This window comes from Bufo bufo, chromosome 3, assembly GCF_905171765.1.
Source record: "Bufo bufo chromosome 3, aBufBuf1.1, whole genome shotgun sequence".
NCBI classification, from domain to species: Eukaryota; Metazoa; Chordata; class Amphibia; order Anura; family Bufonidae; genus Bufo; species Bufo bufo.
In genome coordinates this window covers 581,812,869-581,835,201 of record NC_053391.1, presented here as the reverse complement: position 1 = coordinate 581,835,201, position 22,333 = coordinate 581,812,869, and the positions used below count along the sequence as shown (strand labels likewise).

The 22,333-nt window shown below is 43.9% G+C and overlaps 1 protein-coding gene across 1 annotated transcript in view; it reads right to left on the bottom strand.

The window, feature by feature from the left end:
• Positions 1–887: 887 nt before the first annotated feature.
• LOC120993920 (sterol O-acyltransferase 2-like) overlaps positions 888–22,333 on the bottom strand; it is a 123,593-nt gene continuing 102,147 nt past the window's right edge. Inside the window, exons 7-11 of the mRNA XM_040422383.1 lie at positions 14,877–14,974; positions 14,694–14,792; positions 14,475–14,610; positions 4,128–4,273; positions 888–1,165 (exon numbers count right to left, since the gene is read on the bottom strand). Of these exons, the coding sequence (XP_040278317.1) occupies positions 1,115–1,165; positions 4,128–4,273; positions 14,475–14,610; positions 14,694–14,792; positions 14,877–14,974 (530 nt within the window). The 3' untranslated portion in view covers positions 888–1,114. The remainder of the gene's footprint in view (positions 1,166–4,127; positions 4,274–14,474; positions 14,611–14,693; positions 14,793–14,876; positions 14,975–22,333) is intronic.

Here is a 22,333-nt window from a genome sequence, read left to right as displayed (position 1 = left end):
CGCCTGGTTGCCGCCTGTCTGGTTGCCAGATTTATCACCAATCGAGCAGTTATGGGACCAGCTGGTACACCAGGCCTGTTCAGGACCTAGCTAGCTGCAACATCTGTAGGCAAGTGTGCCTCCATGCCCAACCGTATCTCATCTTGTATCCAGACTAGAGGCGCCCCAACTTGGTACTAGAGCCTTCTATCAATTGTACAGTTTACCCCAATATATTTATTTATTCTTTCACTCTAATATTGTAATCACAGTGCATTCGGAAAGTCTTCAGACCCTTTCACTTTTGTCACATTTTGCTATGTTGCAGCCTTGTGCTAAAATAAAAAAAATTAAAAAAATTTCTAATTGGAAACCACACTCAACATCCAACAGTCCAGAATTGGGGCATGTGTGATGGCTGGCAGATCCAACCAAGCAGCACTGCCATTTCACTGGTAAAACACCTGTATTATTGAAGTACACTGATTGCCTGTGGATAGGAGATAAATGTCTGATCAGCAGGGGTCTGACTGCTGGGACCCTTCGATTATGAGAACTGGGATCCTGTATTCCCTACTTTCATGGATACGCTATCTCCCATTAAACTCTGCCAGAGATAGAAAATCCTTCATACTTGGCCATCTTCAGCAGTTCCATAGAGCTGAATGGAGAGGCAGCGCATATGCATGACCGCCACTTCCTTCGACCTGGGGAAAGCAGGGCCCCCGTTCTCAGTGGGACCCCTGCCAATCAGACACTTTTTCGGCTATCCTTTAGATAGAAGATAAGACTTTGTACTGGGGCAACCCATTTAAACCATGGGATATCTTTACAGATGTTACATCTTAACCACTGAATTTGACTTTAAATTAACTTTGAATTTAACTACTGATCCTTCTCTGAGGTAACCAGAATATTTGTTCTCTCAGACACTTTTAGAAAATTTATGTCATCTGATATTTTATTTACACAGTATATTTTCTAGAAAGCGGTATGACAACAGGAACATATAATGTCATCATTTCAGCCTCTCGGATGTCAGTTTCCTATATCTGGAAGAACATTAGAACATACTGTGGTCATCACAGATGTTTGGAGATAGAGATATATTGTTAAGCAGCTACTATAGTCCCAATCATAAACGGCATGACCATGAGCGTGGAGTAACCAGTCCCCAGAATGTTTTCTGCAAAAGAAAAATACATCAGAGGTTATCCCATGATTACATCATGTAGTACATCACAATCTGTTTCTAACAAGGCTAGAACCAGAGGTCTCTCTATTCACAGTTCCAGATGCTCTGCTAGATTTATATCAAAACCTGGCAGCTCAGGAGGTGTGTCCTTTCTGCTGCAGCTTTCGGGAAGTAGCAACAGGAGGCAGTTGAAGGATGGAACTGGGCATGTGTCCCCACCTCCAGTGAAGTTGACAGAAAAAAAAAAAAAAAAAAACAACAGCAGGTGGCGATATATTTTATTAAGTAACTCAGTATACAACATTTTTAATTACATACAATTACAAAATAATTCAGATCCAGGTGCTGGTATTAGATATTAAAGGTGCTAACAAATAAAGGTGATAGGGCTATTTCACATGTTACAGATATTAGAGAGGACCTGTCACACCTCCTGACATATCTGTTTAATAACTACTTGCAATCCCCATGTAATAACCATTTTTGGAACATATATTCTTATGAATCTATGTTGAGCCATTCTTTTATTATTCCTGATAGATGTTTATGAATGAATTGCTAGCAAGTCTGCATTGAAGGTCCAGATGGGTGTTACCAGTTGGGGGGGTTCCGTGCAGTCTGAAATTATCCAATCAGTGCATGAACACACTCCAACTGGTAACCCCCATCTGGACCTTCATTGCAAAATGCTAGTGATTCATTAATAACTTATAGCAGGAATAATAAAGGAAATGGCACACCATAGAGCCATAAGAATAGATGCTCCAGAATTGTTATTACATGGGGAATGCAAGTAGTTACTAAAATAGACATGTCAGGAGAGGGGACAGGTCCTCTTTCAAAGGGGTTGTCTAATAATAGTGACAGGCCAATTTCACATCATACAGGGAACTCCCCTTGTGCAGGAAACTCTGGCAGAATATCCTTGCATTACATTACAAATAAACCACATAATACTACATTGTCCTGGCAGCAGTCCCTGTATGGGAAATACATGGCCAGAAGCAGCCGGCCCTGGGGAAAACAGCCAGGCGTTCCAGGAGCCAGACAGCCCCTCTAATATTATCTATACATTTATATAATACATGTGGCAGTCATTATTTTCTATTGAGTTGTAGCTAGGGATGAGCGAATCGACTTCGGATGAAACATCCAAACTTGATTCGCATAAAACTTTGTTCTAATACTGTACGGGGCAGGAGCTCTGTACAATATTAGAATGTATTGGCTCCGATGAGCCGAAGTCTAGCGAGACTTCGCTCAATAACTTCATAAATTAATTTGTACTGTAAAAAAACATTTCCTGAACTCAGGTTCAGTTCCAAGGTACCAGTTGGAACCGAACCCGAGTTCGGGAAATGTTTTTTTACATTACAAATTAATTTATGAAGTTATTGAGCGAAGTCTCGCTAGACTTTGCAAAGCAATAACTTCGGAGCCAATACATTCTAATACTGTACGGAGATCCTGCTTATCCCTAGTTGTAGCCCTTCTTCACAGTATTACTGGAGACACTTTGTGGTGCACATTGTTTTGTATGTAGTCTTGATAGCACAGGAGCTTAGTCAGGCCTTCTGCAGTTTTATGGAGTGGTGCTGTAGTGGTAGCACTTGTCTGGTATGCATAGTGTTTATGCCTATGTCGGCGTGCATTGCGGGTGATGCTAGTAAGGCTCCTCCCTGTCGTGGCTTGCTATTAGCTACCTTCCCCCCCCCCCCCCCGGCCCCGTCAAAGCCAGATGTTATTATCCGCGTGATGGGGAGATGCAGCGGCGGCCATGCCGGTATGAGAAGTGTCGCGGGGGAGCGAAGTAGGTACAACCTCTGTGAGAGAACCAGGCATATATGGGCGGGAATTATAGATCTTGGATAACCCCTTTTACTTATTTAAAGGTTTTGATCATATCCCCCTTTCCCTTCTTTGCTCAAGGCTATACAGATTAAGTTCTTTAAGTCTATCCTGGTATGTTTATGCATAAAGGGGTTATTCAAACTCTATAATGCTTCCTCTAATGCCCAGGACCCTCACACCGGTTGTATTTACCTTGTTACCCGGCATCCGCTTCACTTCACGGCCACCGCTGCATCTCGCAGTCGCACGGATCAAAACATCTGGTGTCGGTGGGGGTGGGGGGTGTTGTGGCCAATAGCAGGCCGCAACGGGGACGAGCCTCCCTAGCGTCACTCGCTAGGGAGGCTGATCACTGTCGCAGCCTGCTATTGGCTGCTCTCCCGTCGTTGGATGTTTTGATATGCGTAATGTGGAGATGCAGCGGCGGCCGTGCGGGCAACAGAAGCGACAACCTGTGTGAGGGGCCCGGGAATTAGAGGCGGAAGTATAGGGTTTGGATAACCCCTTTAAGACCCTCCATTATTTTTGTAGCCTGTCTTTTAAAAAAAGTTTTTCCTCTACAGCTTTCAGTTTCATTGCATTTTCAGACGATTGCATTCTTCTCTACAGTGAATCAACTCAGAGACCTGCTCTGACGCCGTGTCCCCAAAGGTGCCCATAGCCTTTAAAATCATCATTTGCTGGAAGCACATTATCCTGCATAAGCAATCAGCAGCTATCGGGAACATTTGGCTCGTTCCCCATAATTGCTTGGGCATAAGCCCACGAGGGATTCTAAGACTGCACACACTTTTGTGTTCTGTATATCAATACTTTTAAAGGTGTGGTAAACGTAGAAAGGGATGTGAACTGGGAACACTGAGCGTCAGGGCACAGAATGTCCCATTCATGTATTTTGTATTTGCACTATAAATATTACATTGAATACAATGTTCCTTTCTTGCTACAGCAAGCATTCATGTGTCTGTGCGTCCATGGCTGAAAACCAACCAGAATGTGTCAGTCAGGAATCATCTATTGTATTAGTAGAATCTAGAATAGGTCATCTTCTCCTACTGATCCCTAATCTGTATTTAGTACATTAATCACTATTCAGATTTACCTCTGTGAGGGGGCAGTGGATCTGGGCGTACCACTCCTGACAATATAAGCACAGCTGGATCCCCTGACCAATGAAGAGGAAGGTCCATAACATCACATTCCAAATTGGGCTGGTCCGTTTATCATTCATCATGAAATTAAATATGCCTGGAAGACATAAGAAGGAAGTCTTAGGCTACTTTCACATTAGCGTTTTTTTGCGGATCCGTCATGGATCTGCTAAAACGCCTCCGTTACAATAATACAACCGCATGCATCCATCATGAACGGATCCGGTAGTATTATGTCTTCTATAGCCATGACGGATCCGTCTTGAACACCATTGAAGCCAATGGGGGACGGATCCGTTTTCTATTGTGTCAGAGAAAACAGATCTGTCCCCATTGACTTACATTGTGTGCCAGGAAGGATCCGTCTTACTCCGCACCACATCGCGGACAGAAAAACGCTGCAGCGTTTTTCTGTCCTCGACGGGGACGCAGCCAAACGGAACGGAATGCATTTTGGTGCATTCCGTTTTGTTCAGTTTTGTCCCCATTGACAATGAATGGGGACAAAACTGAAGTGTTTTCTTCCGCTATTGAGACCCTATGATGGATCTCAATAGCGGAATTGAAAACGCTAGTGTAAAAGTAGCCTTACTTATACCAATACATAACATATTCACTCTACACATGCTGTAAGGAACCTACAAATAAACCAAAGAACCTTTGCGTATCCAAGCATAAAGCTGGTTATACAAGCCATAGCTATGTCCACAAATATTTGAAGGGATACATACAGTATAAACAACCCCAGTGATTACCATCTCTGCTGTAAAGATACATTCAAGCCTCCAACTCACATCGGGTAGCACAATAGACCGAACATTGAATGCAACGATCAGGCGGGTAAGCGGAAAGCTAAAGACCACTTGGAACTCCGAAAGAACTTGAGCAGCGCCATGCGAGAAGCTTCTGCCTCGATTAACAACGAGGCCAGTGCAGGAGGAAGAGCACACGGACAGAAACACAGATTTTCCAAAGGGTGGTAATGTAATAACAATTATAAAGTATCCTACTAATCAAAGATACATGATCTATATATACGAATTAGTATTCAATTATTGAAGAGACTGATATATATATACACTGCTTAAAAAAATAAAGGGAACACAAAAATAACACATCCTAGATCTGAATTAATTAAATATTCTTCTGAAATACTTTGTTCTTTACATAGTTGAATGTGCTGACAACAAAATCACACAAAAATAAAAAAATGGAAATAAAATTTTTCAACCTATGGAGGTCTGGATTTGGAGTCACACTCAAAATTAAAGTGGAAAAACACACTATAGGCTGATCCAACTTTGATGTAATGTCCTTAAAACAAGTCAAAATGAGGCTCAGTAGTGTGTGTGGCCTCCACATTCCTGTATGACCTCCCTACAACGCCTGTGCATGCTCCTGAGGAGGTGGCGGACGGTCTCCTGAGGGATCTCCTCCCAGACCTGGACTAAAGCATCTGCCAACTCCTGGACAGTCTGTGGTGCAACGTGACGTTGGTGGATAGAGCGAGACATGATGTCCCAGATGTGCTCAATTGGATGGGGAACGGGCGGGCCAGTCCATAGCATCAATGCCTTCGTCTTGCAGGAACTGCTGGCACACTCCAGCCACATGAGGTCTAGCATTGTCTTGCATTTGGAGGAACCCAGGGCCAACCGCACCAGCATATGGTCTCACAAGGGGTCTGAGGATCTCATCTCGGTCCCTAATGGCAGTCAGGCTACCTCTGGCGAGCACATGGAGGGCTGTGCGGCCCTCCAAAGAAATGCCACCCCACACCATTACTGACCCAATGCCAAACCGGTCATGCTGGAGGATGTTGCAGGCAGCAGAACGTTCTCCACGGCGTCTCAAGACTCTGTCACATCTGTCACATATGCTCAGTGTGAACCTACTTTCATCTGTGAAGAGCACAGGGCGCCAGTGGCGAATTTGCCAATCTTGGTGTTCTCTGGCAAATGCCAAATGTTCTGCACGGTGTTGGGCTGTAAGCACAACCCCCACCTGTGGACGTCGGGCCCTCATATCACCCTCATGGAGTCTGTTTCTGACCGTTTGAGCAGACACATGCACATTTGTGGCCTGCTGGAGGTCATTTTGCAGGGCTCTGGCAGTGTTCCTCCTTGCACAAAGGCGGAGGTAGCGGTCCTGCTGCTGGGTTGTTGCCCTCCTACGGCCTCCTCCATGTCTCCTGATGTACTGGCCTGTCTCTTGGTAGCGCCTCCATGCTTTGGACACTACGCTGACAGACACAGCAAACCTTCTTGCCATAGCTCGCATTGATGTGCCATCCTGGATAAGCTGCAATACCTGAGCCACTTGTGTGGGTTGTAGACTCCGTCTCATGCTACTACTACAGTGAAAGCACCGCCAGCATTCAAAAGTGACCAAAACATCAGCCAGGAAGCATAGGAAGTGAGAAGTGGTCTGTGATCACCACCTGCAGAACCACTCCTTTATTGGGGGTGTCTTGCTAATTGCCTATAATTTCCACCTGTTGTCTATCCCATTTGCACAACAGCATGTGAAATTGATTGTCACTCAGTGTTGCTTCCTAAGTGGACAGTTTGATTTCACAGAAGTGTGATTGACTTGGAGTTACATTGTGTTGTTTAAGTGTTCCCTTTATTATTTTGAGCAGTGTATATATATATATATATATATATATATATATATATATATACAGCTTGACTAAGAGTATATGAACTACCAGTTAATTATTGAACATTATGGATCATATGCAGTCAACTTCAAAGGAGGACTACCGTATTTTTCGCTTTATGAGACGCACCCGATGATAAGACGCCCCCAGATTTTAGAGTAGGAAAATAAGAAAAAAAGATTTTTCATCAGACCTCATATCAGCCCACTGAGACCCCCATCAGACCTCATATCAGCCCACTCAGAGCCTTATCAGACCTCAGATTAGCCCATTAGACCCTTATCAGACCTCAGATTAGCCCATCAGACCCTTATCAGACCTCAGCTTAGCCTATCAGTACCCCCAGACTTCAGATTAGTCCATCAGTACCCCCAGACCTCAGATTAGCCCATCAGTACCCCTAGACCTCAGATTAGCCCATCAGTACCCCCAGACCCCAGATCAGCCCATCAGTACCCCCAGACCTCAGATCAGACCTCAGCATAGCCCATCAGTACCCCCACTTGTGCGTTGCGTGAAAATCGCAGCATGTTCTATATTCTTAGTTTTTCACGCAACGCAGGCCCCATAGAAATGAATGGGTCTGCGTGAAAATCACAAGCATCCGCAAGCAAGTGCGGATGTGTGCAATTTTCACGCATGGTTTCTAGGAGATGATAGGGATGAGCAACCCCATTAAAGTCTAATCACTGCATTATTTTCCCTTATAACATGGTTATAAGAGAAAATAATAGCATTCTTAATACAGAATGCTTAGTAAAATGTGGCTTGATTGGTTAAAAAATTAAAAAAATTAACTCATCTCATCCTCTTGTTTGCGCAGCTGGCATCGTCTTCTTTCTTCTTCTTTCATGGCCTGCAAAAGGACCTTTGATGACTTAATCGCGCTCACCACGTGGTGAGCGCAGTGACGTCAGCGCAGGTCCTGCTGAATGAAGAAAAAAGAAGAAAGAAAGAAGACAATGCCGGCTGCACGAACACGTGGATGAGGTGAGTTAATTATTATTATTTTTTAACCCCTCAAGGCACATTTTAGTAAGCATTCTGTATTGTGAATGCTATTATTTTCCTTTATAACCATGTTATAAGGGAAAATAATAAAATGAATAGAACACCTAACCCAAACCCGAACTTCAGTGAAGAAGTCCGGGTTCGGGTCTGAGTACCACATTCAGTTTTTTCTCACGCGCGTGCAAAACGCATTGAACTCGCGCGGAAAAAAACGAACCATCGGAACGCAATCGCAGTCAAAACTGACTGCAATTGCGTGCCTACTCGCGCGGTTTTCCCGCAATGCGCACGTGTCGCATCCGGAGCAATTCCGGGACGCCCGTGTGAAAGAGGCCATACTGCTTTCATTCTGATGTTTCATGGTCCCCCACCAGTTTCTGCTTTCTGAAGCACAGACCAGTGGAGACTGTGAAGTGTCAGAACGGGAGCAGTGGGGGAACAAAGGTAAAAATAACTTATTTTACTGTGCAGAGCCTGTTTTAAAATAAATAAATAAATTGTAACCTGGGAGCCATGGTTCGGGCAGCATGAAACTCCTGACAAGTTCTCTTTTAAAGGGTTTTCTGGCTGTTTAGTAAATATTGACCTATTCTCAGGATAAGTCTTCAATAGCTGATCAGTAGGGGTCTGACTCCCAGCATCCCCGCTTATCAGCTGTTTGAAGAAGCATTGCCGCCTCTTCCTAGGCCTATGCCATCACTTTCATTGGTTACATAGCATATGTGCAGCTCAGTCTCATTCAAATAAATGATACCAAGCACAGTCAATATGCAATGGACAGCACTATGCTTGGTAAAACTGCGATCGGTGGGGGTGCCAGGAGTTGGGTCCTGCTGATCTGATATTGATGACCTACCCAGACAACTTTAAATAAAGAAGACAGAAAACCAATGTTCAGATGGCCTGGCAGAGTGCAAGAATAAGAAAAAAGCAGGGGGGCAGTGAAGAAAGCTAGGTGCTGGACCCAGAGGGCTGGTGACAGGTGAGACTTTTCTTTTTAATTGCTGCACCCTACCTGGCTATCTGAACATGGGTTACCAATCTTGGAGAACCCCTTTAATTGCTACTTCCTCTTCAGTACACTGCCCAACATTTCAGAAGTGAATGTAATTACAAGTACTCATGGAGCGCCACCTCCTCTTTAACCCCTCAAGGACTCAGCCCTATTTCACCTTAAGGACTTGGCCATTTTTTGCAAATCAAACCAGTGTCACTTTAAGTGCTGATAACTTTAAAACGCTTTGACTTATCCAGGCCGTTCTGAGATTGTTTTTTCGTCACATATTGTACTTCATGACACTGCTAAAATTGGGTCAAAAAAGTTAATTTTTTTGCATAAAAAAATACCATATTTACCAAAAATTTTGAAAAATTTGCAAATTTCAAAGTTTCAGTTTCTCTACTTCTGTAATACATAGTAATACCCCCAAAAATTTTGATGACTTTACATTCCCCATATGTCTACTTCATGTTTGTAGCATTTTGGGATTGATATTTTATTTTTTGGGGATGTTATAAGGCTTAGAAGTTTAGAAGCAAATCTTGAAATTTTTCAGAAATTTACAAAAACCAAATTTTTAGGGACCACTACAGGTCTGAAGTCACTTTGCGAGGCTTACATAATAGAAACCGCCCAAAAATGACCCCATTCTATAAACTACACCCCTCAAGGTATTCAAAACTGATTTTACAAGCTTTGTTAACCCTTTAGGTATTGCACAAGAGTTATTGGCAAATGGGGATGAAATTTGAGAATTTCATTTTTTTGCCTAATTTTCCATTTTAACCCATTTTTTCCACTAACAAAGCAAGGGTTAACAGCTAAACAAGACTGTATCTTTATTGCCCTGACTCTGCCGTTTACAGAAACACCCCATATGTGCCCGTAAACTACTGTACGGGCACACAGTAGGGCGTAGAGTGAAAGGTGCGCCGTTTGGTTTTTGGAGGGCTGATTTTGCTGGACTGTTTTTTTGACACCATGTCCCATTTGAAGCCCCCTGATGCACCCCTAGAGTAGAAACTCCATAAAAGTGACCCCATCTAAGAAACTACACCCCTCAAGGTATTCAAAACTGATTTTACAAACTTTGTTAACCCTTTAGGTGTTGCACAAGAGTTATTGGCAAATGGGGATGAAATTTGAGAATTTCATTTTTTTGCCTAATTTTCCATTTTAACCCATTTTTTCCACTAACAAAGCAAGGGTTAACAGCCAAACAAGACTGTATCTTTATTGCCCTGACTCTGCCGTTTACAGAAACACCCCATATGTGGCCGTAAACTACTGTACGGCCACACAGCGGGGCGTAGAGTGAAAGGTGCGCCGTATGGTTTTTGGAAGCCAGATTTTGCTGGACTGTTTTTTTTGACACCATGTCCCATTTGAAGCCCCCCTGATGCACCCCTAGAGTAGAAACTCCAAAAAAGTGACCCCATTTTAGAAAGTACGGAATAAGGTGGCAGCTTTGTTGGTACTAGTTTAGGGTACATATGATTTTTGGTTGCTCTATATTACACTTTTTGTGCGGCAAGGTAACAAGAAATAGCTTTTTTGGCACGTTTTTTTTTTTTTTGTTATTTACAACATTCATCTGACAGGTTAGATCATGTGGTAATTTTATAGAGCAGGTTGTCACGGACGCGGTGATACCTAATATGTATACCTTTTTTTTATTTATGTAAGTTTTATACAATAACTTCATTTTTAAAACCAAAAAAAGTTTTAGTGTCTCCATAGTCTAAGAGCCATAGTTTTTTCAGTTTTTGGGCGATTATCTTGAGTAGGGTCTCATTTTTTGCGGGATGAGATGACGGTTTAATTGGCACTATTTTGGGGTGCATATGACTTTTTGATCGCTTGTTATTACACTTTTTGTGACGTAAGATGACAAAAAATGGCTTTTTTTACACCGTTTTTATTTTTTATTTTTTACGGTGGTCACCTGAGGGGTTAGATCATGTGATATTCTTATAGAGCCGGTCGATACGGACGCGGCGATACCTAATATGTATACTTTATTTTTATTTATGTAAGTTTTACACAATGATTTCATTTTTGAAACAAAAAAAATCATGTTTTAGTGTTTCTTTAGTCTGAGAGCCATAGTTTTTTCAGTTTTTGGGCGATTATCTTGGGTAAGGTATGATTTTTGCGGGATGAGATGACGGTTTGATTGGTACTATTTTGGCGTACATGTGACTTTTTTGATCACTTTTATTACCTTTTTTGGGAAGTAAGGTGGGCAAAATTTCAATTTTCTCATAGTTTTTATTTTTTTATTTTTATGGTGTTCACCGTGCGGGGAAAGTAACATGACCGTTTTATAGATCAGGTCGTTACGGACGCGGCGATACCTAATATGTGTAGTGTATTTTATTTTTTTTTATTTTTATTCAGTGATGAATGTTTTTTTTTTTATCTTAACTTTTTTCACTTTTTTTAACTTTTTTTTTGACCCAGACCCACTTGGTTCTGGAAGATCCAGTGGGTCTTATGTCTGTATAATACAGTACAGTACAATATATATTGTTCTATACTGTATTTTACTTACACTGAACAGATCTATGCTTTCAGCATAGATCTGTTCAGCACCATGGACAGCAGGACGCCTGAGCAGGCGTCCTGTTGCCATGGGAACCTTCCCCGTCTGCTCAGAACTTCGCAGACGGGGAAGGGTAAGCACAGGGCTGAGGGGGGCTCTCTGGGGGCTCTCTCCCTCTCCATCGGGGGGCTGCAAAGGCACAGCAGCCCCCCGATGGAGAGGGAGGGAGCTCCCTGACCGACGACAGTTAACTTTTTCCATACAGCGGTCCGTACGGACCGCGGTATGGAAAGGGTTAAACGGCTGACATCTTCACAGATGTCAGCCGTTTATACCAGGGTGCCAGCAATGTGCTGGCACCCTGGTATAACCACTAGAAGCCAACGATCATTCATGGGGAGGCGGGCGGGGGATCGCGATCCCGCCTGCCGCACCGCCCGCCTCCCGCACCGCCCCCACCGCATGCGACACCGCATGCGAAAAATATTGATTATAGGCACTCAAAAGTTTCTGATCCCCGCGGTCAGGGACCGCGGGCATCAGAAACTGCAAAAAGCGCAGCAAACCGCAGGTCTGAATTGACCTGCGGTTTGCTGCGATCGCCGACACGGGGGGGTCACATGACCCCCCCTGGCGTTGTCACAGGATGCCGGCTGAAGGATTTCAGCCGAAATCCCGTTCCGTTTAACCCCTCGGGCGCCGGAATACTGAGTTCAAGCTAGGACGTACCGGTACGCCCTGAGTCCTTAAGGACTCGGGAAATAGGGCGTACCGATACGCCCTGCGTCCTTAAGGGGCGATCGGTGGGGGTGCCAGGAGTTGGGTCCTGCTGATCTGATATTGATGACCTACCCAGACAACTTTAAATAAAGAAGACAGAAAACCAATGTTCAGATGGCCTGGCAGAGTGCAAGAATAAGAAAAAAGCAGGGGGGCAGTGAAGAAAGCTAGGTGCTGGACCCAGAGGGCTGGTGACAGGTGAGACTTTTCTTTTTAATTGCTGCACCCTACCTGGCTATCTGAACATGGGTTACCAATCTTGGAGAACCCCTTTAATTGCTACTTCCTCTTCAGTACACTGCCCATCATTTCAGAAGTGAATGTAATTACAAGTACTCATGGAGCGCCACCTCCTCTTTAAACAGCTGATTAGTGGGGGTGCTGGTTGTCGGACCCCCGCTGATCTGAAATTGATGAACTATCCTGAGGATAGGTCATCAATATAAAACTCCTGCACAACCCCTTTAAGAAACATGATCTCATAAATTCATCTTGAATTATGTACTTGTAGAGAGTTGTACATGATCAATCGCAGGTTAATCAACTGAAATGCACTGGTCTGCATTATCGTTACTGTACCTTTTAGTGCTGGTCCATGGTACTTACGGTAGGACATTGACAGATTATTGAGAATTACCAGAAATGGTGCAGCAGCTTTGGAGCTGCCAAACATGATGGTGAAATTTTAGATGTATGTGGATAACTAAACATGTACATGAATAAAGTCTCTGTAGTAATGACATATTTTCAGCTAACCAAGGACATATATTCTAGAGAGGCAGATTGATGTGTAACACCCCAGAGTGGAGTTACTAACGCTTTTACCCCGCTATTATCTGCTAAGGGCATCAACACGGTCATTTGATGTGATTTCCCTCATGTCATTCACAACTGTGCAGATGAAACCATTTTAAATGTATTATATAATAATCACAGGTCGGCACTGCTGTATATGGTCACGGTGCACGAGTCTATGGGATGGCGTCCCAATGTAGAATCAATGAAAAAGACCGGCACTCGCTGTTGATAATTCTTTCTTTGTATTTATTCAGTCACATGTACAGGCAATAGGTGACGCGTGCGTTTCGGTGCTGCCGCACCTTCCTCAGACTTATTTACCATTTTAAATGTGATACCACAGATTTACCATTTTAAATGTGATATTTTCTTTGTAATGTTTCAGGTCTACCAGCAGGTGGCGGCATCGTTGGTAGGAATAGTTAATGTTATGGCCATTCAGAATGGAACGTTCCAGTTCTGTTCTGCCCCCCTGCTTAAGGGAAGTGGAGTTTCCGACTCCCTGCAGCAAGGGAGGGAAAAACAGTTAGATCCAGTGTGTTCCAGCTCTCCCTGCATGGGGAAGGCTGTGCGTGTAGGAGCTCCCAGTTCTAGGGATCCCAAAACAGAATCTTGTCTCGGCTGAAACAAAAGATCACCATTCCCAGTCTGAGCCCTTCAGCTGGTGGAAAGCAAGCAGCCACCTCCAGAACTCCAGGAAGAACCATACCCTGTGAGCACAACTGTGAGTACCATCCAGAGACCAGGAGAAGCCAAATTCCTCCTCAGCTAGTCAGTCCCGAATACAGCAGAAGGTAGACAGAGCAGAAGATAGTAATTCCTGCCACATATTTCCAATACCTGCTGGGACCCAAGACTATTGCTGTATCTCACATGGATTACTGCTGCATCTAGTAAAGACCAGTTTGAATTATATTGCAAGTCTGGATCTTATTCGTTGCTACCAAGTTCCTCAATTACTCCTACTAGCAATGCACTCATTTATTGCAAGTGAGCCAGGATCCAGGAGTCCAGCCGTACCAAGGTAGGTGACACCGTTGACACTATTACTATTACCAAACAGAGACATTACACCACTCTGGCATTCCTAACCTGGTACGTGAGTTGCAACACCTTAAAGGGCCCTGCGACAGTACCCTGCGCACGCTGCAATTGGCGTCATGAACAAAAACCATAGACTATTATACACATATCCTGACCCCCTGCATAATTGGTGTCCGTGTAACTGCCCCCCACGGTCCGGCTCATTGCAGATGCTTTAGGGTCCTGAGAGGATGGGGCCCACTCTTGGTTAGGACCCATTCTCTTTGTTATTGGGTGGTGAGAACTTGTGCAGGGTTTACATCTCCTGAGGAAAAGAGGTGGGATATCGACTCACCAGGCACTTCCGTTTTGGGTGTCATGAACTAGCAACATAATGGGGATCCATTTTCTGCTATGTATACTACTGCAACTGCTAACATTATGAAAAAGACATAGAAGAAAATGGTGGTCATATATACCTCCAAAAAGAGCAAAAAGGCAGAACATGACCGGGTAAAAGAAACCAAGAGACATTGTTAAAGCATATTCATGTACAGTGGCAGAGATGAGGAATACAGCCAGCGTCACTCCTGTGCGAAAACGCTTCTTGAGCAGCTGAAAGATAAAGAATATTTCAGTTGTTGAGTGCAGGTTCACACCTCCAGATTGTCCTAATACTCTTCTGATCAAATCCTCACCCATAGCAGATCCTGGTAGACATAATAATACAACCAATCATGGACGACCACATTCCATGTGCGGTAGTAGTTGGAGAAGGACTTGGAATTCCACCAGTCCTGTAGAAAATGGAAACAGAGGCTTGATGGTAAAGCAATCCAATGCACGAAACCTTTGTGTAAGATGAAGAAAGGTGCAGTCACCTTATAAAACCTGCGATCTGCAAAGCGGAGCATCTCAGCAAATGCGTTCATCCAGCAGTGCAGAAATGCAAAGAATGAGATTAGCAGCACAAAGGCACCTGAAAAAGAGAACAATAAAGACAAAATCAAAGCCATGTTCACTACATTTTGGGACACATTTAGTAAGACCGGCTTTCTAGATGCCGGTCTTAATAAAGGTCCATAACTGGCGGTGGATCCGCCGAAGTTATGAAGAGGCGCAGGCTTCTTCATAACTTTGCCACATCCAGTGCTAATTCTAAATGTAAGCAAGCTTCTGAGCTGTCTTACATTTAGACCATTTAGAAAATGATGAATGAGTCCCCTTCCCACAATTTTAGACTTGGCTTGAGTAGGAAAAAGTCGCAGATAGCGGCGCAACAGTTATCTGTGCTTGAAATACGCCTAATTTAGGCATATTTCAGATTAGTAAATGACCCCCTTTATGTTTTATCTTATATTCAGGCCTCAGTGATAACTGCTTTTGTCATCATAAAAACAATTGGGAAGTTGTCACAATCCCACCCTCATTTCTATTCTTCTCATCATAGAATAATATACTGTTGGTTACGGTCCTGTCCTATAACAATTTAGGAGTTAAAGGGGTTGTCTCATCACAGACCAGCCTTTAGTATGAGAGCCACGGGTCTGGCTGCTACGACCCCCAGCAACCAGCTGATATTGCCAGTTGATTTTACAATCAGCTTCCATTGCAGTCAACACTACAGAGGAAATATAGCACAGGCAGCCTTCAAATGAATACATGGACATCTCAAGGCCAACAAGGCATGAGTAGCTGGTAAAGGGTTTTTCCCACCGTCATCCACAGGATATGCAATAAATGACTAATAGATGTGGCTTCAGAGTCTTTATGGCCTATCACAGTACCAGAGGATCCTCCAGGCTCTGACACATTTGCAGCTACCTCTGGAGCTAATGCCTTGCCACTAGGATCTATTTCTTTGTTTTAAAAACTTTTTGACTTTATTGATATAGGAGTTGGGCCCCGAGAATAATTTCCTTTGGTAGCCCCAAGGAACCACAGTCCAATACTGTGCGGGTCACACTTCTGAAACCTGAACCTCTCCAGAACCTCCAGAACAGGGGTCCCCCATCCTACCTAATGAGGTGGCTACCACATCAAGGCAAAGAATAAGTGGACAGATAGTAACGCATGTCCTCTGCTCTCTTCATTCTTTTCTATGATAGTCATGGAATTAGCTGGGCATGCTTACCCCACAGAAGTAAATGTAGAGAGCTGTGCACATGCATGGCCACCTTTCCACTCATTCACAGTGCCTATCTGAAAAATATGCAAATATATTCCTGGGCTGGTGGGAGGACACTATTGTGTTCGCTGATGATCAGTGGTGGACCTCCCATATCATTTTCTGGGGCCGCTTCTGAGATGACATTTTTGTCCTATGGAGTGGCTCCAGATAGGCCTTTCAGGAATTTATGCTCATCCTCAACACAAACAATATAGGGATGCACTTTACGCATGAGCTCAATGATGATCATATATCCTTTCTGTAACGGTCATGTCCACACACACACAGGGGGAAGGATAGTGACCACTGCACTCCACCCTCACCCCTGGCCCTGGCTACTTGCCTCACGAGTCCTGATGACAGGGGACAACTGGACGACAGTCCCTTACTTAGGATATGTGCAGGGAAGACAGACAAGACAAAATACGGAACGTGAACGGACCGGGTCAGAACCAAGAGAGCTACGCAGTACAAAGGGTTAAGCAAAGAATGGTCAGGAGAAGCTGGGGTCAAATACCAGGAGAGTAGAGAAGTACCAGAGGAGTCCGCAAAGAGTAGTCAGGTGGGAGCCGAGGTCACAATACCAGGAGGGATGCGCAGTACAGGAGGAGCAGGCAAAGGATCGTCAGGGAACAGGATCAGGTGAGTATTCAGTAGTCCAACAAATAGCCAGGAACCTAGAATTAACAGGCAACCTGTGGCCAGCAGGCTGCCGGTATTTATAATGGGGTCTGAGGGTCATGTGATGTGGCCAGCGTCACATGACCGACAGACAGACGAGTCGAGCACCGAGTGATCAGCTCGGCGCTCAAGGCAGACTTAGGAGCAGGGAGCCTCCCAGCTAGCAAAGCCGCCCTGGGAACGAGGCCAAACACAGATCCTTGCTCCCGAAGCTAAGCAGCAGGTCTGCGGCTGATGGGAGACCGAGTGCGCCTTTGGCGCCCCATGACAGTACCCCCCCTTTTACGAGGGGCCACCGGACCCAAGACTTCAGGCGATGGCCTTTCAGGGTGTTCTAAATGAAATTTTCGAACAAGTCTAGGAGCATGAACCTCCCTGGCGGGTACCCAAGATCTTTCTTCGGGTCCATACCCCTTCCAGTGAATGAGGTACTGTAAGGAATTACGCACTCTCCTGACATCCACTATCTTAGACACCACATACTCGACAGCATCACTAACAAGAACCGGCGGAGGTGAGGATTTCAATGGTACAACAGGTTCAAAATACTTTTAAGTAGAGATTTATGAAATACATTATGAATGTATTTCATAAATCTCCTTATGAAATACATTATGACTCGGGCAGCTCCAACTTAAACGATACCGGATTAATCACCTCCGTGATCTTATACGGTCCAATAAAACGAGGAGAAAATTTTGTAGAAGCTACCTTGAGAGATAGATTCTTGGAGGACAACCATACTTTATCCCCAACCTGAAAGTTCACCCCCCTTGAACGTCTCCTATCGGCCTTGTGTTTTTGAGAGCTTTGAGCATTGTCTAGGTTCGATTGAACCCGGGCCCAAACTGTGCACAGTTCGGAGGAGAGTTTATCCGCTTCAGGGTTAGAGGAGGAGACGGACGACCCAGAATGAAAACGGGGATAAAAACCATGGTTACAAAAGAAAGGGGAGACCCCAGCAGAAGAATTAACACGGTTATTCAAAGCAAATTGTTTGGATTTCCGGGAATTGAACCGTATTACGGTCCGGGATCCGTATCCCCTTCCTTTGATCTCCGACCTTTTTGATCAGATTGTTGGTGCCAAGGTGTTCTCCAAGTTGGATTTGAGAGGGGCCTACAATCTGATCAGAATCAAAGAAGGGGATGAGTGGAAAACGGCTTTCAATACGCACGAGGGTCATTTTGAGAATCTGGTTATGCCTTCTGGGTTAACAAACGCGCCAGCGGTATTTCAGCGATTCGTCAATGACATTTTCCATCATTTGGTGGGGAGGTTCGTGGTAGTTTACTTGGATGACATTTTAATTTACTCTCCTGATCTGAAGACTAGGGATGAGCGAACCCGAACTGTATAGTTCGGGTTCGTACCGAATTTTGGGGTGTCCGTGACACGGACCCGAACATTTTCGGAAAAGTCCGGGTTCGGTGTTCGGCGCTTTCTTGGCGCTTTTTGAAAGGCTGCAAAGCAGCCAATCAACAAGCGTCATACTACTTGCCCCAAGAGGCCATCACAGCCATGACTACTATTGGCATGGCTCTGATTGGCCAGTGCAGCATGTGACCCAGCCTCTATTTAACCACCTCAGCCCCCCTAGCTTAATAATGACCAGGCCACTTTTTACACTTCTGCACTACACTACTTTCACCATTTATTGCTCGGTCATGCAACTTACCACCCAAATGAATTTTACCTCCTTTTCTTCTCACTAATAGAGCTTTCATTTGGTGGTATTTCATTGCTGCTGACATTTTTACTTTTTTTGTTATTAATCGAAATTTAAAGTTTTTTTTGCAAAGAAATGACATTTTTCACTTTCAGTTGTAAAATTTTGCAAAAAAAACGACATCCATATATAAATTTTTATCTAAATTTATTGTTCTACATGTCTTTGATTTAAAAAAAAATGTTTGGGTAAAAAAAAAATTGTTTGGGTAAAAGTTATAGCGTTTACAAACTATGGTACAAAAATGTGAATTTCCGCTTTTTGAAGCAGCTCTGACTTTCTGAGCACCTGTCATGTTTCCTGAGGTTCTACAATGGCCAGACAGTACAAACACCCCACAAATGACCCCATTTCGGAAAGTAGACACCCTAAGGTATTCGCTGATGGGCATAGTGAGTTCATAGAACTTTTTATTTTTTGTCACAAGTTAGCGGAAAATGATGATTTTTTTTTTTTCTTACAAAGTCTCATATTCCACTAACTTGTGACAAAAAATAAAAACTTCGATGAACTCACTATGCCCATCAGCGAATACCTTGGGGTGTCTTCTTTCCAAAATGGGGTCACTTGTGGGGTAGTTATACTGCCCTGGCATTCTAGGGGTCCAAATGTGTGGTAAGTAGTTTAAAATCAAAATCTGTAAAAAATGGCTGGTGAAATCCGAAAGGTGCTTTTTGGAATGTGGGCCCCTTTGCCCACCTAGGCTGCAAAAAAGTGTCACACATGTGGTATCTCTGTACTCAGGAGAAGTTGGGCAATGTGTTTTGGGGTGTCATTTTACATATACCCATGCTGGGTGAGATAAATATCTTGGTCAAATGCCAACTTTGTATAACAAAATGGGAAAAGTTGTCTTTTGCCAAGATATTTCTCTCACCCAGCATGGGTATATGTAAAATGACACCCCAAAACACATTGCCCAACTTCTCCTGAGTACGGAGATACCACATGTGTGACACTTTTTTGCAGCCTAGGTGGGCAAAGGGGCCCACATTCCAAAGAGTACCTTTCGGATTTCACCGGCCATTTTTTACAGATTTTGATTTCAAACTACTTACCACACATTTGGGCCCCTAGAATGCCAGGGCAGTATAACTACCCCACAAGTGACCCCATTTTGGAAAGAAGACACCCCAAGGTATTCGCTGATGGGCATAGTGAGTTCATGGAAGTTTTTATTTTTTGTCAAAAGTTAGTGGAATATGAGACTTTGTAAGAAAATAAAAATAAAAATAAAAATCATCATTTTCCGCTAACTTGTGACAAAAAAATAAAAGATTCTAGGAACTCGCCATGCCCCTCACGGAATACCTTGGGGTGTCTTCTTTCCAAAATGGGGTCACTTGTGGGGTAGTTATACTGCCCTGGCATTCTAGGGGCCCTAATGTGTGGTAAGTAGTTTGAAATCAAAATCTGTAAAAAATGGCCGGTGAAATCTGAAAGGTGCTCTTTGGAATGTGGGCCCCTTTGCCCACCTAGGCTGCAAAAAAGTGTCACACATGTGGTATATTCCTACTCAGGAGAAGTTGGGCAATGTGTTTTGGGGTGTCATTTTACATATACCCATGCTGGGTGAGAGAAATATCTTGGCAAAAGACAACTTTTCCCATTTTTTTATACAAAGTTGGCATTTGACCAAGATATTTATCTCACCCAGCATGGGTATATGTAAAATGACACCCCAAAACACATTGCCCAACTTCTCCTGAGTACAGAGATACCACATATGTGACACTTTTTTGCAGCCTAGATGCGCAAAGGGGCCCACATTCCTTTTAGGAGGGCATTTTTAGACATTTGGATACCAGACTTCTTCTCACGCTTTGGGGCCCCTAAAATGCCAGGGCAGTATAAATACCCCACATGTGACCCCATTTTGGAAAGAAGACACCCCAAGGTATTCAATGAGGGGCATGGCGAGTTCATATAATTTATTTTTTTTTTTGGCACAAGTTAGCGGAAATTGATATTTTTTTTTTTTTTCTCACAAAGTCTCCTTTTCCGCTAACTTGGTACAAAAATTTCAATCTTTCATGGACTCAATATGCCCCTCAGTGAATACCTTGGGGTGTCTTCTTTCCAAAATGGGGTCATTTGTGGGGTGTTTGTACTCCCCTGGCATTTGAGGGTCTCCGCAATCATTACATGTATGGCCAGCATTAGGAGTTTCTGCTATTGTCCTTATATTGAGCATACGGGTAATGAGATTTTTTTTTTCTCCGTTCAGCCTCTGGGCTGAAAGAAAAAATGAACGGCACAGATTTCTTCATTCGCATCGATCAATGTGGATGAAAAAATCTCTGCCAAAAAAAAAAAAAGGAGGGGAAAGGCGTCTGCCAGGACATAGGAGCTCCGCCCAACATCCATACCCACTTAGCCCATATGCCCTGGCAAACCAGATTTCTCCATTCACATCAATCGATGTGGATGAATAAATCATTGCCGGGATTTTTTATTTTTTTTTATATATACAAAGTGTTTGCCAAAGCATATGAACACCGCCGCCTCCTCAGCTCATATGCCTCGGCAAACGTATCTTTTACTGCAGAGGAGAAATCTCGTCTTGCAGCGCCGCATACACCGACTTGTGTGTAATCTGACAGCAGCGCAATGCTTCTGTCAGAATGCACATCAGTGCTACAGCTAGTCGATCGGTTGGTCCACCTGGAAGGTAAAAAAAACAAAACAAAAAAGAAAAAACCAGGCCGCAACGCAATAAATTTTATTAACTTTATAATAACTTTTGAACAGAATATATAAACTTTTTTTAACTTTTTGAACTGAAAGTTAACTTTTTTGCTTACTGGTGTTTTTTTTTTAACTACTGCACGTGCCACCGTACCAGCTTCAACTGCCCTTCTGGTGCTCGCCACTTCACCATGTTGTACGGCAGTGCTGGTACTAGGTCCAGGATGGGCTGCGCTGCTGGTGTATGCCTCACCACGTAATACGACAGCGCCAGCCCCACTCTGCTGCCCTTGAAACGGATCCTGTGCAACCTGTGGTCTAGCAACAAGGGGCCGGGTACGCCTGCTGCTATCAGGGACCTCAACCTCCTCATCCGAACTTTAGGTCAGACTGCCACTGCTTTCTACAGGTTCATATTCTGACCCGCTAGATTCGTCAGATGAGGGTTCCCATTCCTCATCCGACTGGGTCAGAAGCCTGTAGGCCTCTTCAGAAGAATACCCCCTGTTTGACATTTGGACTACTAAATTTAGGGGTATTCCCTGAGACTAGCCAATTGCAGTGCACAGCTCACAGCCTGGGAGAAAAAAACCTCCCAGGCTGTGAGCTCTGCTCTGCGATTGGCCAGCGCTGCAGCCTAGGAGAAGGAGACGCCCACAGAACAAGGGCAGACACCACCTACTATAACTTAGTGAGTGAAGATACCGGAGGACATAACGGGAGAACGGAGTGGCGCCCAGGGATAAAAGTAAGTGCAGTGAGATCCCTGGGCACCGCTCTCCATGTCAGCATACTTAGTTCACAATGTTTTTCAAGGTGAAAGGTCCTCTTTAAATCTATCCATAAAAGGGTATATTAGATTGAAGGTGCGGATAGGGTCATCCTCAATAACTTCACACGCTACCGTGCATTTCCAAGTCTAATTCTGTCCGTAAACGTATACCTGTCACCCAGCGCCTAAATAATAGGCCTAAAATTTATATTCAGCTAAATCTGTCGTTACTGCTGTGCCTGTATTAGTGTAATACGGTACCTAAATAGATAGCCAGATAGTGTTAGGTGCCTGTAAA